Genomic DNA, 15,754 nt, shown 5'->3' on the forward strand with positions numbered 1-15,754 from the left:
GAAGACTCCCTGGAAAAGACCCTGATGTTGGGAAAGATGGAGGGCACAAGGAGAAGAGGACGACAGAGGACGAGATGGTTGGACAGTGTTCTTGAAGCTACCAGCATGAGTTTGACCAAACTGCGGGAGGCAGTGGAAGACAGGAGTGCCTGACATGCTCTGGTCCATGGGATCATGAAGTCGGACACGACTAAACAAAACAAACAAAAATCTCCTGTGATGCCCCAACATGGATCCTGCTACTTTCCTTCATATAAGTCAATGGCGTCCATTCATTCCTGGGGGAGGGGATAAAACACTGGCTGTTCCAGGCTGTTCCAATGACCTGTCCTCCCCTGGGGTGCCCAAAGTGCTTTGCGTCCCCGTAGAATAGACTTAAGTACAGTATATCCTCACCTGCCATGATGCATTTGTCCAGGGATGTTTGTTGTCACTGCTTGAAAAGGACAGATAACCTTCTATCCTTGCTAAAAAGCCTGGTTTCTCTCTAGCACAGAGGCTGCCCTTTCAGATACCCTATGTCTACCCTGCCTTTAGTGCAGGTCCTCAAAAAGGCAATTTGCAGTTTTTAAAAAACAAAACCCAAACAACAGAACTTAACAAAAATCGGATAAAGTATCTATTACTGGTGGAGTAAAAGTGAGCCACAGGTGAGACAAGTCACACACAGTGATTCTCTGCAGCTGCCTCGCGTTCTTAAAATTAGACAGCGCTAACAGGAATCGGGTTCCAGTTTTCTTCCTGAACGAACTCTGCCTCATTCAAGAACCTGTTGTCTGTACTCCTTTACCTGAGACCTGCTGCCATACCACATCCGCAAGCCCGCTTCCAAAGCGCTAAAACATTTCTGATCAGAAGTTACTACTAGCCCTCCTGAATTATTTCCACTTTACTGAACAAGACCACATCACTGAGCTGAATGACTGATGAGTTTCCAAATTACGTCTGCAGACCAGGATAGGGCTGAATCAGAGTCTAATAATACCCGTTTCCAAAAAACTCCGGCCCAAGGCTGGAGCACCTGGAGAAAGAAACGACTCAGAGAGCAGGTGCGTAATTTGCGCGGAGACTAGGGCTTTCCGATCAGGCATAGGCGTTTCCTGGCACGCTTGAGACCCGGGTGTTTCCTGTCTCCCCCAAAATTAGAGCAGGGGGCAGTTACAGAGCAGATCGGTGGAAGCTTTTAACACACAGCCCCCGTGATATTTGCAAACGAAGCTACAGGAGCTCCACGCCCAAAGCTGCAGCCAGCTGTTGCGCAAAGTGCAGTTTTGTAAAAAAGACGGGTGAAGTTGCGTCTTACCAGCATAGCTTCCTGCCGAGGGGGGTTCCTTGGGTCTGTTTGGCCAGCCTGCTGAAGTTAGCTGTCGGGGTCCGTCCATGAGCCAAGCGCAGTTTCAAAACGATTTTTAAAACAACAGAGAAGCGGCGCTTTTGCAAGAACTGATATACCATTATCTGCTCCAGCCCTTTCCACGTGCGCAGGAGCGAAGAGCGCACAACTTCGCATTTGTAACGGGCGCCAGAAATGAAAGTCGCCTTGCTCGGCTCACATCATTGGTGCGGCGGGTCACGTTACCGGCTGGTTTCAAATTTTGTGTGACAGCTTGGAAAAAAGAGAAGAAAAAAAACCCGAAAAAGGAAACAGGAAGCTTCTCTCTCGGATCTAATTATGACACGTTTGCGGTGCAAAGCGTTTCACTCATCGGGCTCCTTCCTCCAGCCCAGAAGCCTTGCATGCCAAATCACTCAGCTACTTTTCGGGTCCCGGGCGGGGGGGGACGCGGCTCATGTACAGCAAGCATCCCCCCGCCCCCCCAAAAAAAACCAACCACCACCAACGGAGATCTTTTTCTTCTGCCCAACTCGGTGGTTCGAATCCCCACGACGGGGTGAGCTCCCATTGCTCGGTCCCTGCTGCTGCCAACCTAGCAGTTCGAAGGCACGTCAAAGTGCAAGTACAGTGGTATCCCGGGTTAAGTACTTAATTCGTTCCGGAGGTCCGTTCTTAACCTGAAACTGTTCTTAACCTGAAGCACCACTTTAGCTAATGAGGCCTCCTGCTGCTGCCGCGCCGCTGGAGCCTGGTTTCTGTTCTCATCCTGAAGCAAAGTTCTTAACCTGAAGCACTATTTCTGGCTTAGCGGAGTGTGTAACCTGAAGCGTATGTAACCCGAGGTACCACTGTACATAAACAGGTACCGCTCCGGCAGGAAAGTAAATGGCGTTTCCGTGCGCTGCTCTGGTTCGCCAGAAGCGGCTTAGTCATGCTGGCCACATGACCCAGAAGCTGTACGCCAGCTGCCTAGGCCAATAAAGTGAGATGAGCGCCACAACCCCAGAGTCGGCCACGACTGGACCTAATGGTCAGGGGTCCCTTTACCTTTTTAACTAGAGGTTGAAAACGAAGCGTGCCTTACGCATGTGTGTTGGGTTCCTCTGCCGTCGGAAGCGACCTGAATCTCAGTTTGCTGGGAATAGTCAAACTGGGGAGCTCAAGCTGGGTGCAGTGAGAACAGGATTCTTGGCTAAATGGGTCTGCGATCCGATCCAGCAGGGCTCTTTGAGACTTCAGGTACTTGCTGCTTTAACAAAACACCAGGATCCGGGGTGGTGGTTTTTTTTTTAGGAGTTCATCAGCTCTCCAAGCGCAACTTGAGTGCCAACGACTGACTGATGGTCAAAGGTCTGGAAGCCAAGCCTTAGAAGGATCGGTTTGGGGGAGCTGGGAATGCTTAGCCTGGTAAAGAGGAGGAAACTGAGAGGAAATACGACAGCCATCTTACATCGCAAGGGCTGTCGCTTGGAAGATTGAGCAAGCTGGTTTTCTCCTGCTCCGGAGCTAGGACCCGAACCAATGGCTTACAAGAAAGGAGATTCCGACTTAACATCAGGAAGAACAGTAAGAGCTGTTCAACAGTGGAACAGACTCCCTCGGAAGGTGGTGGAGCCTCCTTCTTTGGAGGTTTTTAAGCAGAGGTTGGCTGGCCATTTGTCCTGGATACTTTAGCTGAGATTCCTGCATTGCAGGGGGTTGAACTAGATGATCTTTGAGGGGCCCTTCCAACTCTATGCTTCTACTGCTATTCTCTCAACAAATGAAATAAACTTCTGCAATTTAACTATAAATAGGATTTTTATAAAATAGGAATGTGACTTTCCCCCCCTTAACACTCTTCCTCCCCTTGCTTTCTAAACGTTGCCAGTTTTAACACATGGATTTGCAGCTGTGTATGAGCTGGGCGTGCAATAATTAATTTCGGTGAATTTTAAAATTGCCTAAGCAAGGAGTTGCGGTAGCACACTTGCATGAGTGTGCTATGCATTTGCTTGCTTAGTGATCAAGAATAAAATACCATTTGGCTGTACGTATTTTAATTTTTAAGTTTAAAGCAACTGCTATAGTTTGAATTTTCATTGTTTCTGTTCTCTTTGCTAGCTTTCTTGGTTCCTTATCGCCACCCATTTAGCTTGCATGCTGCAAGCACAGATACATTCCTAGACTAATATCCCATCAGGAACTGGAGTGTGGAACATAGTGTCATGGTCCGGTTCACGGGTGATCGAAGTCCTGGCTGGGGACGTCGGGACTGGGGGCAAGATGGCGGGGTGGGAGCAGGAACGGGAGTCCAGAAGCTAGGAGTCAGAAAGCCAAGAATCCAAGGGTCAGAGAGCCGGAAGTCAAGAAGCCAAGGGTCAGGAAGCAAGGAGTCACAAAGTCAAGGGTCCAAGGGTGAGGAAGCAAGGAGTCACGAAGTCAGGGGTCCGAGGATCAAGAAGCAAGGTGTTGCTGTGGCAAAGAGCTGAAGGGAAAATGCTGACCTTATATCCCTTCCCAGCTTTTGCCACCAGGTGCTGTGAGTTACCAATCGGCCTCACCTGTGTGGCCGTGCCTTGCCTCCTCAGAACGAACTTAGGAAGGCCCCAGTCCTGCAGTCCTATTGGTCACAGGGATTGGCTCCTGCACGCACACCTGACACATAGCTTAGGCATAGAATGAATATGCACTGCATGCAGTGCATTCCAGGTTCAGTTTCTGACACCTGTTAAAAAAGGGGGAGAGATTTGGTGGCCTTCAGCTGCGGCTTGACCAGTGGTTCTCAAAGGGTGTGCCATGCCACACTGGTGTGGCAGGAAGATTCAAGGGCCATCAAAGAAACATTTAAACACTGGTATATAAGAAAATGCTTTGCAGAATATGGATAGATACTGTAATGGTTCTAGGGGTTGCTCGTGCGTAAGTCGGCGCCGCACCTGGGTGGGTTGCCTGAGTGAACCCTTTCTGTCTGGACAGCCACTCGCCCGTGGCTGTCTCAATCGCTGGCAGAATCCGTCAGTGGGCGTTTCTTGAACTTCTTCCAGCATAAAAGTTCTTTGACGCCTAGTCGCCGCCTACTCTCCCTGCGCGGAAGCCTTCTGCGCAGGGAGGGTGTGGGCATCGGAGGACCCGTGCTCTCCCCGCTGGTCCCCGGCAAGGAGTCTTGGAGCAACCTCGCCGATTCCCCCATCTGCCCCCCTCCTCCACTGGTGCTACGCTGATTTCCTTCCCCAGAAGATGTGCTGCTTCTCTCTCTCCCGGGACGCTCTCCGGAATCCCTCTGGAGCCCTCCCTCTCCTTCTGGCTCCGATGGCAGTTCCCTGACAGATACCTTTTCAAAATGAGAGCAAGAGCATCAGGTGATACTGAGGACAAATGTTTTCCAATGTATTTCTTGTCAATTAAAAACGTGGTATGGTGCGAGCAAATTTGTTTATTCTGAAAGCGTGGCCCTGAGAAAAACAGTTCTGAGAACCACTGGGCTAGACCATAACTCAGATCTATGACACTGGCCATGCTGGTTGGGACTGAGACCCACCAACTTCTAGAAGACTACAGGTTCCACAACTGTTGTGAGCATGAAGACCCTTCAGAGGAAGAGTCACAGTGGAACAGACTTCATTGGAAGGTGGTGGACTCTCCTTCACTGGAGGTTTCTAAAGAGGTTGGATCTCCACCTATCAGGGATTCTTCCCTCTGCAGCCACAGCAGGCGCTGTGATTCTCCAGCAGTTTGCCTTCACCCCTGGAGGTGCACTCCATTGTCTCTCAAGACAGCCGGATGCCAACAAAAATAGGTTTGGCTGATAGGCTTGTAACTAGCCCAGGTTTTAAAGGATATTCAATACTGGTGCTGTTAAGTTTTTCATATGTACTTTGCAGGATTCAACAATGTGTGCTTCCTCCTGCAGCCCCTAAATCTGTTCTGGAGGGCTGGGGGCACACAGGGGAAGAAAGTCCTGTTGCACGAGCACACACACCTTAGCACTATGTTGAATTCCACCCGCTGTTTTATGCAGTGGTACCTCAGGTTACAGATGCTTCAGGTTACAGACTCCGCTAACCCAGAAATAGTACCTCGGGTTAAGAACTTTGCTTCAGGATGAGAACAGAAATTGTGCTCCGGCGGCGCAGCAGGCCCCATTAGCTAAAGTGGTGCTTCAGGTTAAGAACAGTTTCAGGTTAAGAACGGACCTCCAGAACAAATTAAGTTCTTAACCCGAGGTACCACTGTACTTTTAAAAACCACCTTGGGTGGGCTATACTGAAAAAGGTGGCGAATTTTATAAATAACTAAGCAGATCACAACATAAGGAAAACTGTATTACTGGGTAGGGTGGGTAGTGGCAGGAAGAAAGTTGAAGCGGCACAGGGCTAGAATTTTCATTGGCACCCCCCTGTTTCTTGTAACATATAGTTCCTCTCTGAAACTGCATGGAACCTGAATTCATCACGATGGATAGCCAGCACTCTCACCCTTGCTACCGTTCCACACTGAAGGAGCATGCATGGCAGTAGTAGTATACTATAGGTTTTGCTTGTTTTGAGCGATCAGACTTTGGAAATATATGTGCAAAGGTGACTTCAAAGAAGACACTGAGCTGAGCTCTGTGTGTTTCTCCCACCTGGAGATTCAAATCGCAACATTTAGAAGAAACGGGCAACGTAGCGCTGCTAGTTCAAGGATGCTGTGTTGAAAAGAGCTGTTGACAAATTGATTCCAGGTGGTTTATTTTCCCAGTTCATCATCAATCTTTCTCTCTCTCTCTCTTTTGGCAAACAAGCTTTATTTACAAAAAGTAAACATATTAATTAGCACGGGCATGTAAACCGTCCAACAATATATAAAGCTCTCTCTTTTTTTTTATCACTCTCAAAACATAAAAAGGGAATGGAAAACGCCGAGGAAGAAATTTGTAAACTTAGAAAGCAAAGCCTGACTTCATCAATGCATCTTTCGTCCGATGTCAAATGCTAAACGGATACTGGCGTTTTGGTCGCGTCAAATTTAAGTTATTGCTTTCACAAAAACATTGCCTGTGGATTCCCCAGCAACAGAGGGGCGAGTCTTAGAAGGGCACGAACTGGCATTCCCAGGGGCTTGAATTTCAACAGCAATTCAGAGAAGGTTGTGCAACCTAGAAGGATAAAGGAGACGAGGGAAAAATGATTACACCTTCACGTAGAACAAATACAGTGGTGCCTCGCAAGATGAAAAGAATCCGTTCCGTGAGTCTCTTCGTCTAGCGGTTTTTTCGTCTTGCAAAGCAAGCCCATTAGCGGATTAGCGCTATTAGCGGTTTAGCGGCTATTAGCGGCTATTAAAGGCTTAAGGGATTAGTGGATTAGCTGCTAAAAGGCTATTAGCAGCTTAGTGCCTTAGAAAAAGGGGGTGGGGAGCGGAAAAAAACCCCCCAGGAATCGCAAGACATTTTCGTCTTGCGAAGCAAGCCCATAGAGAAATTCGTCCTGCGAAGCACCTCCAAAACGGAAAACCCTTTCGTCTAGCGGGTTTTCCGTCTTGCGAGGCATTCGTCTTGCTGGGCACCACTGTATACCAAAACAGTGCATTTTAGATGCAGAATGGCAACTCTGCTTTAGCACAGAACAGTTCATACCTGTTGTGTGATAGATAGATAACTTATTACGGTCAAAGACCAGCTCACATAACATAACACAATAAAAACAGTGTTCATAAAGATAAAGTATACAATTGGAGAAGATTGCAGCAGTAGCTCATGAGTTAAAATTGAGATATATACATACACCCATACAACTGAGATTTGAGCTACGATAAAAAATTGACCCTGAGGCGCCCCGAAGGGCAAGTTCAGCATTTCCCTAGCAAGCTATTTTATTCTAGAGGATGTACCTGTTGTGTGTATAAAATGTTGCCGCATTTTACATTTTATTATGTTTTTATATTCTGCTGGAAGCCGCCCAGAGTGGTTGGGGACACCTAGCCAGATGGGTGGAGTATAAATATTACTATTATTATTATTTGCACTGCCATAAACTCATTTTGTTATATTATTATTATCATCATTATTTATTCAGCTCCTGGCTACTTGTTCCTTACAACTGGTAAAGTACTGCGCGTTGGCCAAATGAACATATCGCAATAGTTGATTTATTAAGAGGCTGAAGCTCAAGAGCAGAGCACAAGGCTTGCATGGAAAAGGACCCATATTCACTTTCCAACATCTCTGGGTGGTTCTGATTCCTGAATTGCAGGGGTTGGACTAGATGACCCTTGGGTTCCCTCCCAACTCTACAATTGTAAGATTAGGCTTAGGTTGAGATGGACCAACTTCTGCATTTTGATACAGTGTTGGTAATCCATGGTTTTCTCAGTGTTATTCCCCCCCCCCCCCTATAATCGTGATTAAGAGCTGGGATTTAATCTTACCTTCCAAGCCTCCAGCTAGCAGCTGCGCCGGTGTTGGAACAGAATGATATATGAGGAAGCAGGCCAATATGCTTAGCTGAGATTCGTCGGTTGGCTGTCCACTTAAATAGGAGTGCAAGCAGACGTCGCCTCCAGCTGCAACACACAAGAGAGGTGAAGCTCAGATTTAGCAGATGGAAGCGCAGCTATTTGATTCCTTCCAGGACAAAGCTTATTAAAAATAAGCTCATTCTCCGGGAAGGGGGGTGGACTTCCCTAGGAAGATGTACAGAGAGATAGTCCAGATCTCCCCCCCCCTTAATGGCACAAAGGTGGGGAGTACCCACCATCCCCCCTCTTCTTTCCCAAAGGCCTCTGCATATTGAAATCTACAATATGCAGCATGAATTTGAGACAGCAGCATGAACTGGAGCACACAGTACTAAATGAACCCTCTTCCCTAAGAAGCATCAGTTACTGCTACCATGATAAGGTAAAGGACCCGACAGTTAAGTCCAGTCGTGGACGACTCTGGGGTTGCGGCACTCATCTCGCTTTACGCCGAGGGAGCAGGCGTTTGTCCGCAGTTTTTCTGGGTCATGTGGCCAGCATGACTAAGCCGCTTCTGGCATAACCAGAGCAGTGCACGGAAACGGCGTTTACCTTCCCACCACAGTGGTACCTACTTATCTACTTGCACTTTTTAGCATGCTTTCGAACTGCTAGGTTGGCAGGAGCAGGGACCGAGCAACGGGAGCTCACCCCATCGTGGGGATTCGAACCACCAACCTCCCGATCGGCAAGCCCAAGAGGCTCAGTGGTTTAGACTACAGCGCCACCCGTGTCCCTATGACACCCTTTGGTTACCTGCAAAAAAATATGCTATTGTTTTAAATTTTCTAATGTTGAAGCTGTTTTTTTTTAAAAAAAGCTATTAGCGGCAGTATTTAAAAAAAGAAAATTGGTTTGCATTTTTGTTTTGTTTTTGAGATTGTCTATTGGTTTTACAGTGGTACCTTGGGTTACATACGCTTCAGGTTACAGACTCCGCTAACCTCAGATTAAGAACTTCGCTTCAGGATGAGAACAGAAATTGTGCTCCGGCGGCGCGGTGGCAGCAGGAGGCCCCATTAGCTAAAGTGGTGCTTCAGGTTAAGAACAGTTTCAGGTTAAGAACGGACCTCCGGAACGAATTAAGTATGTAACCAGAGGTACCACTGTATTGTGCAAGCTGCCTTGGGAGTAATTTAAATTGAAGGGTGGCACAGAAATGAGTAAAACAAAATTCTCAGACGTTGAATTTTGTCTCCAACAGTCATTGCATGAGCGTAACGATTTCCACCCGTGACACAGAACTTCTCCATCCTCTCCCGCCCCACATGCACCCCCACACTGCCACCCCCCCCCAGTCTGCTCCGGGAGTTCCCCCAGCCCTCCACACACAAGGGGAAGAGAGGGAGGGGAAGTTCCACTGAACACGTGGAAGTTGTTTGGCTCACACTATGACTTAACTGGATTCAGCCCACACAGAGCCAGATGTTTGTTTGTTTTTTGGAACAACTTCAAATCACGGTAAGAACCGAATTGTTTTAAGACTTTCTGGCTTGCGCACGCACACAAAAAACCCTTACTAGAGATTACAAATGAACATCGGGTCATTTGGGGGCAGAAATTCATGGTTTTTGGAATTGATGGTCTTGGCTTAGCTGTGTTGCCATTAAGAGGAGAGTCATATCTGCCAGCTGCGCAGAACTTGCTTCATTTAGCGGTAAATCCTCTGCTATTTTTACCTTGCAGCCACTGATCCAAGGTATTATCGATGGAACACTTAATCACAGGTAAAAACTCAGAGTTCATAAAAAGGCCCCGGTGTGGATTTTTCCTCATTCTCTCCTGGTGACTTCTGGAATTGAAAAATTCTAGCACCAACTTTATCTGCCACAAGTCAAATGTCTCTGACATTTCTCTTTTTTCCAGTCTTCTCACAGCCTAGCGGAAAAGGAAAAGGAGCTTGAATTAACTCAATACTGTTGGAGCTGCAGATAACTAGTTTATAAAGTGAGTTGTTTAGAGACTTACATAATCAGAAAGAAAGCTTAGGGGGAGCTTGAAAGATCAGTGTCACAAGGTGGCATGATTCTGCTACGACTACTCATTTATGCAGAAACGTTTCCACAGGTTAAAAATCAAATATATTGCGATAATGCAATAGGCTTTTCGTCTTTGCTTTCTTAACGGGCAAAAACCAGCAGGAAAATAAGCAACACTTTGCTGAAATGAAAAGGAATGCGCAGCATGCTTTTACCTGGTCAATTGCGATGTAAGCCGGCAACATTTCGGGATTTTCCTGAGTAACACACTCGTACAGGATAGAAGAGAAAAGGTCGAACACTTCCTGTTTCTAAAAAATGAAGAAGAGGTAATTCAGGGGGGAAAATACATCATACATGTTGCAGTGGGTGGGGAGCCAGATTTTACTGGAATATCACTCCTATTGCCACTGACCATTGGTCTTGCTGGCTAAGGCTGATTGAATCCAATAATAATAATAATAATAATAGGTAAAGGTAAAGGGACCCCTGACCATTAGGTCCAGTCGTGACCAACTCTGGGGTTGCGGCGCTCATCTCGCTCTATAGGCCGAGGGAGCCAGCATACAGCTTCCGGGTCATGTGGCCAGCATAACTAAGCCACTTCTGGCGATCCAGAGCAGCGCAATCCAGCGGAAACGTCATTTACCTTCCTGCCGGAGCAGTACCTATTTATCTACTTGCACTGCATGTTTTCGAACTGCTAGGTTGGTAGGAACATGGACTGAGCAACGGGAGCTCACCCCATCACGGGGATTCGAACCGCCAACCTTCTGAATGTGAAGTCCTAGGTTCTGTGGTTTAACCCACAGCGCCACCTGTGTCCCCCTGTATGATGTACTTGTTAGCAAACGTGCATCCCTCTAATAATAATAATAGTAATAATTTATTATTTATACCCAGCCCATCTGGCTGGGTTTCCCCAGCCACTCTGGGCAGCTTCCAACAAAGATTAAAAATACATTAAAACATCGGTCATTAAAAACTTCCCTAAACAGGGCTGCCTTCAGATGTCTTCTGAACATCAGATAGTTGTTTATCTCTTTGACATCTAATGGGAGGGCATTCCACCGGGCAGGCGTCACTACCGAGAAGGCCCTCTGCCTGGTTCCCTGGCATCTGGTTCCCTGGCAAGCTGCCCACACTGGCATACTGCCTACTCTGCTGGTACTTTAATTAAACTATGGAGAGGCTGATTTTGTCAACTAGAATGCGAATCGTCCCACCCATACGTTCTTTAATTTTTAAATTCTTCCTGTGCAAAACCGGGATACTCTAGTCTTCCCAAAGCCTTACAATAATCCCCAGCAATTGGGCATTTACAGGCATGCTGTCTCTGAGAGTGGAGTTTCACATTGGCTCTGCCTTTTAAATTTTTTTTAAGCTAGGTTTTGCACCTGACAACTTACTTGCCCCGTGTTTGCAGCCGGTTTGCAGAAATAGTCAGCGAATGAAAGCAGTGCAGGATCAGACGTAAAAGCAGAAATAGCTTCTGGCTGAAAAGGAAGGTGACATTTAAAATTAAGGATTGTTTCCTTCTTTGCGGTTCATGGGGAAAGTGCAATTCATTCCTGACTGCAGGCTTCCTCACTGCAGGCTGCCACCTCCCAGACGAACGGTCCACCCTTCTTGGAAAAAAATGTAATGGAGATAACACTACCCCTTAGCAAAAACTCTGACCTGAAAAACAGATTCATGCAGCTGAAAATCTTGCTACCTTACCAGCACAGCTGAGCCAACAAAGTGGTATCATCTCAGCCCTTTGGGGGAGAATGAGACAGGCGGCTGAAACTTTGCCCAACGCAGGTCAGTTTCTCGTGCTATTTTGCACTGACGTGACGTGCCACAGGGGCCAACGCAGAGACATTTGGAGTCTTCCCGGTGAAATTTGCACCAGAATGACAGCTGCCTTTCACAGCTTGCATTAATTTTCCAAAAATGGCTTTTCCTTATAACCACTGGCCTCACAACCCAACAGAAAATTCAGGTTTTTTCGCTTTCTGCTTGTTATATAGCAGGGGTCAACAAACTTTTCCAGCAGGGGGTTGGTCCACAGTCCCTTGTGGGGGGCCGGACTATATTTTTTTTTGGGGGGGGAATGAACAAATTCCCAAGCCCCACAAATAACTCAAAGATGCAAAGATGCATTTTAAATAAAAGCACACATTCTACTCATGTAAAAACACCAGGCAGGTCCCAGAAATAACCCAGAGATGCATTTTAAATAAAAGGACACATTTTACTCATGAAAAAACATGCTGATTCCCAGACCATCTGCGGGCCAGATTTAGAAGGTGATTGAGCCGGATCCGGCCCCCGGGCCTTATTTTGTCTACCCATGTTATAGAGTTTATATTCATGGCAGCTTTTTCCCCTCAACAGTGGCCATAAGGACTACCTTGAATGCCCGGGCATCCGCATTCCGGTGAGTGACAGTCTGCGCCAAAAGGCTTCGCCAGCCCATTGGGTCCTCTTTGTATGACAGCTGCCCAGCCCTCAGTTTTACATACAGGACTCCATCTTTTGAAAGAATTGATCTGCAAGAGGAAAGGAAGGTTTGGGGGGTTTTTTGTTTCAGATTAAGAAATTACACATGCTAATTCACATACCTTGAGGACAGATACTGCAGCATCATTGCACCATGCAATACCTGAAAGCACTACAAATTCCACACTCCGTTCCCTACCACAAATGCCGAGGTGAAGCACTGTTGTTTTATTCTGCAGAGTTTTATCCACTGATATCCAACATGGAACTCATTACGTTCCCAGGTGGGCTCCCATCCAGGCACTGGCCAGACGCATACCTGCTTAGCTTCAGCAAGGTGGCTGCATCATGAACCCATAAGCCAGGGGTCAGCAAACTTTTTCAGCCGTGGGCCGGTCCACCGTCCCTCAGACCATGTGGTGGGCTGAACTATATGGGGAGGGGGGGGGGATGAACGAATTCCTATGCCCCACAAATAACCCAGAGATGCATTTTAAATAAAAGCACACATTCTACTCATGTAAAAACACGCTGGTTCCCAGACTGTCCGCGGGCAGGGCTGAGAAGGTGATTGGGCTGCATCCAGCCCCCAGGCCTTAGGTTGCCTACCCCTGCCATAAGCTATGCATTAAGAGTTGTTGGATAAGGATATCTGCATACCTACTGCCATGCAGAGGATGAAAGATAAAGCCAAGAAAAAATGGCGGGGAGCAAATGTCACAAAATGGGAATGAGCTATGTAGGTTAAGAAGTGACCCCACAACAAATTTCAAAAAGGGGAAACCCAGATTTCCTTGAAGGTCTCAGATAATTTATTTTTTTGAGCAGATTTCTTGCTTTTTTTTTTTTTAAGTAGGAACACCATTTTGAGGGACTGGTTGGCTATCTGCCCTAGATGTTTTCAATTCTATTAAGTCATTTGATTTTATTGCCTGTTTTCACCCTGCTGATATATTAACAAACCAGATGAATGTGTGTGATATTCCTGTTGCTGTTCTGTCAATTTTCACACTGTGTAACACTTTTGTTCCGGCAATCTGGACCGGATCCATTTTATAACAAGCACAGAGCTGGATCTCATGTGAGTTTCACGTGCAAAAGGGAGGAAACGTCTGCTCTGCTTTGCAGAAGATGGGGAAAATCCACAGGTGTTCCACACATAGGAGAAAACTGCTGGGTCAAGGTACACACACACACACACACACACACACACACACACCAGTTAAGAGCTCCATATCTGCTTAATACCAGCCACTGGACAACTCCTACAAGCAAACAGATTTTCCAACAATTGCAACAGCAGCTTAAATTTGGACTCTGGTCTGTCTGTAGTGCAACCGTAATTGTGGGCTGATATATTATTATTGCAAAAGCTTCATCAGGACTCCTTACTTTAAATGGTGTGTGCCTCTGCTTAAATCAATCAGCAGTTCCCAGTATCGGGGGCCTTTCACTCTGATCTGGAAACATAAAATAAAAATCAGTTACACAGGGAATTATACATATTGGATGGGATCAAAACACCATGGGCAGTGTCACTCACACCCAGGGACTTCTAATGCCCTCCCTTCCAAGACCCACAACATGCATGGTTTATTACAGCGGTTCTCAACCTGTGGGTCCCCAGATGTTGTTGGACTACAACTCCCATCATCCCTGAGCTCTGGTCTTGCTAGCTAGGGATGATGGGAGTTGTGGTCCAGCAACATCTGGGGACCCACAGGTTGAGAAACGCTGGTTTATTAGACCTCTAGGAGCTGTACCCTGTAAGTCATAAAAGATGAACCTGAGATGACATCCCACCAATGATCTTTCCATTCCTTAAACGGAAATCCAGAGCGGGACTGCAGGTGCAAAATCGTGGGGGGTTTTGCAAACCAAGTTTAAAAGCAGAGTTGTTAAACCGAGCAACCTAACCCCAAACCCCGTCTCCCCTAATCCTCATGGTATCACACCCTGCTTTCTATAATAAATATCAAACCTATGATGTCGTAAGGTGGCATGCCAAGGGACTATACTATTTCCATCCATTGCATCTTGGAATTACACTATGGCTGCTTCAACCCCAGCTGTGCTTGTTAGGGCTGATGGGAGTTGTAGACCAAAACAGCAGGAGAGGACCCAGCCGAAAAAGGCTGCCATAAAGCAAGCTCTGTCATATACCTGCTTCAGTAGGTGGAGTTCAGGAAGAAGAGTGGGTGCCATCAGTTCCTCGGTTGTTTCCTCGTACCACTGAGTTCCCTTTGGTGGGTGGGTGGGGGGTAGAAATGCAAAATAAACCACACACTTTAGTCAACCTGTATCACTGAAGAAAGCACATGACAACCATGCTGGCTCAGAGGGACTGTGTACATTCTGCCCCCAACCTTTCAGGTTAGTTCCCTTCACCCCACAGAATCAAGTCTACCTTGTAGGTAACCTCCAGCAGTGAGTAGCAAGGCGTATCTGTATCCACGTCCACAGGGACAAGGAGCCTGGGCTCTGCTGCCAGAACATACAGATGCCGCAAGGCCTGGAGGTGATACCTGTGCATACAAAGAGGGCAATTACTTGCAGGAAGGTTATTTTAAGGCTCCGTCCTGAATCTAACTGCTTTCAATAGGCACCGGAAAACTGAAATAAAGCCTCCCAAGGTGCAGAACGCATTATCTGTTGCTGGGTCCAACCAGGCTTTCTTAGGATCTTTGTTTTAACCAAATCTGCTGCTTAAGCCTTACCTGTTATCTGTACTGTGAACTGGGAAGTGAGGGTACACGGCACAAAGCAGGGCAGCAATGGAAGAATTTGAAGTGCTAAGTGAGTACCTGCAAAAAAAAGAATATATACAGTCATACCTCATGTTACATTTGCTTCAGGTTGTGCATTTTCAGGTTGCATCCCATGGCGACCCAGAAGTACCGAAAAGGGTTACTTCCGCGTTTCGCCACTCGCGCAAAATGACGTCCCGCGCGTGCGCAGAAGCGGCGAATTGCAACCCGCGCATGCACAGACACAGGTTGCGTTCTTTTCAGGTTGTGGACGAGCATCTGGAACGGATCCTGTTCTCAACCAGAGGTAGCACTCTGTCTGTGTGTGTGTGTGTGTGTGTGTGTGTGTGTGTCTATGTATATGTATATATGTGTGTGTGTATATATATATGTATACATATATGGGGGTGGTGCTGTGGGTTAAACCACAGAGCCTAGGACTTGCCGATCAGAAGGTCGGCGGTTCAAATCCCCATGATGGGGTAAGATCCTGTTACTCAGTCCCTGCTCCTGCCAACCTAGCAGTTCGAAAGCGCATCAAAGTGCAAGTAGATAAATAGGTACCGCTCTGGCGGGAAGATAAACGGCGTTTCCGTGCGCTGCTCTGGTTTGCCAGAAACGGCTTAGTCATGCTGGCCACATGACCTGGAAGCTGTACGCCGGCTCCCTCGACCAATAAAACGAGATGAGCGCTGCAACCCCAGAGTCGCCTGCGACTGGACCTA

The 15,754-nt window shown here is 47.0% G+C and overlaps 1 protein-coding gene across 13 annotated transcripts in view; it reads right to left on the reverse strand.

Annotated features, from left to right (window-relative positions):
* Window positions 1–6,031: 6,031 nt before the first annotated feature.
* The window catches only part of ANAPC1 (anaphase promoting complex subunit 1), a 57,450-nt gene continuing 47,727 nt past the window's right edge, over window positions 6,032–15,754 (reverse strand). For all 13 annotated transcript variants that reach the window (XM_083432903.1, XM_083432902.1, XM_083432901.1 and 10 more), the window contains exons 39-48: window positions 15,000–15,086; window positions 14,690–14,807; window positions 14,446–14,523; window positions 13,675–13,742; window positions 12,194–12,332; window positions 11,205–11,291; window positions 10,011–10,106; window positions 9,496–9,694; window positions 7,727–7,861; window positions 6,032–6,455 (exon numbers count right to left, since the gene is read on the reverse strand). In XM_083432903.1, the coding sequence (XP_083289029.1) occupies window positions 6,340–6,455; window positions 7,727–7,861; window positions 9,496–9,694; window positions 10,011–10,106; window positions 11,205–11,291; window positions 12,194–12,332; window positions 13,675–13,742; window positions 14,446–14,523; window positions 14,690–14,807; window positions 15,000–15,086 (1,123 nt within the window). In that variant the 3' untranslated portion in view covers window positions 6,032–6,339. The remainder of the gene's footprint in view (window positions 6,456–7,726; window positions 7,862–9,495; window positions 9,695–10,010; window positions 10,107–11,204; window positions 11,292–12,193; window positions 12,333–13,674; window positions 13,743–14,445; window positions 14,524–14,689; window positions 14,808–14,999; window positions 15,087–15,754) is intronic.

The sequence above is a fragment of the Podarcis tiliguerta genome (assembly GCF_965153285.1).
Source record: "Podarcis tiliguerta genome assembly, chromosome: 3".
NCBI classification, from domain to species: domain Eukaryota; kingdom Metazoa; phylum Chordata; class Lepidosauria; order Squamata; family Lacertidae; genus Podarcis; species Podarcis tiliguerta.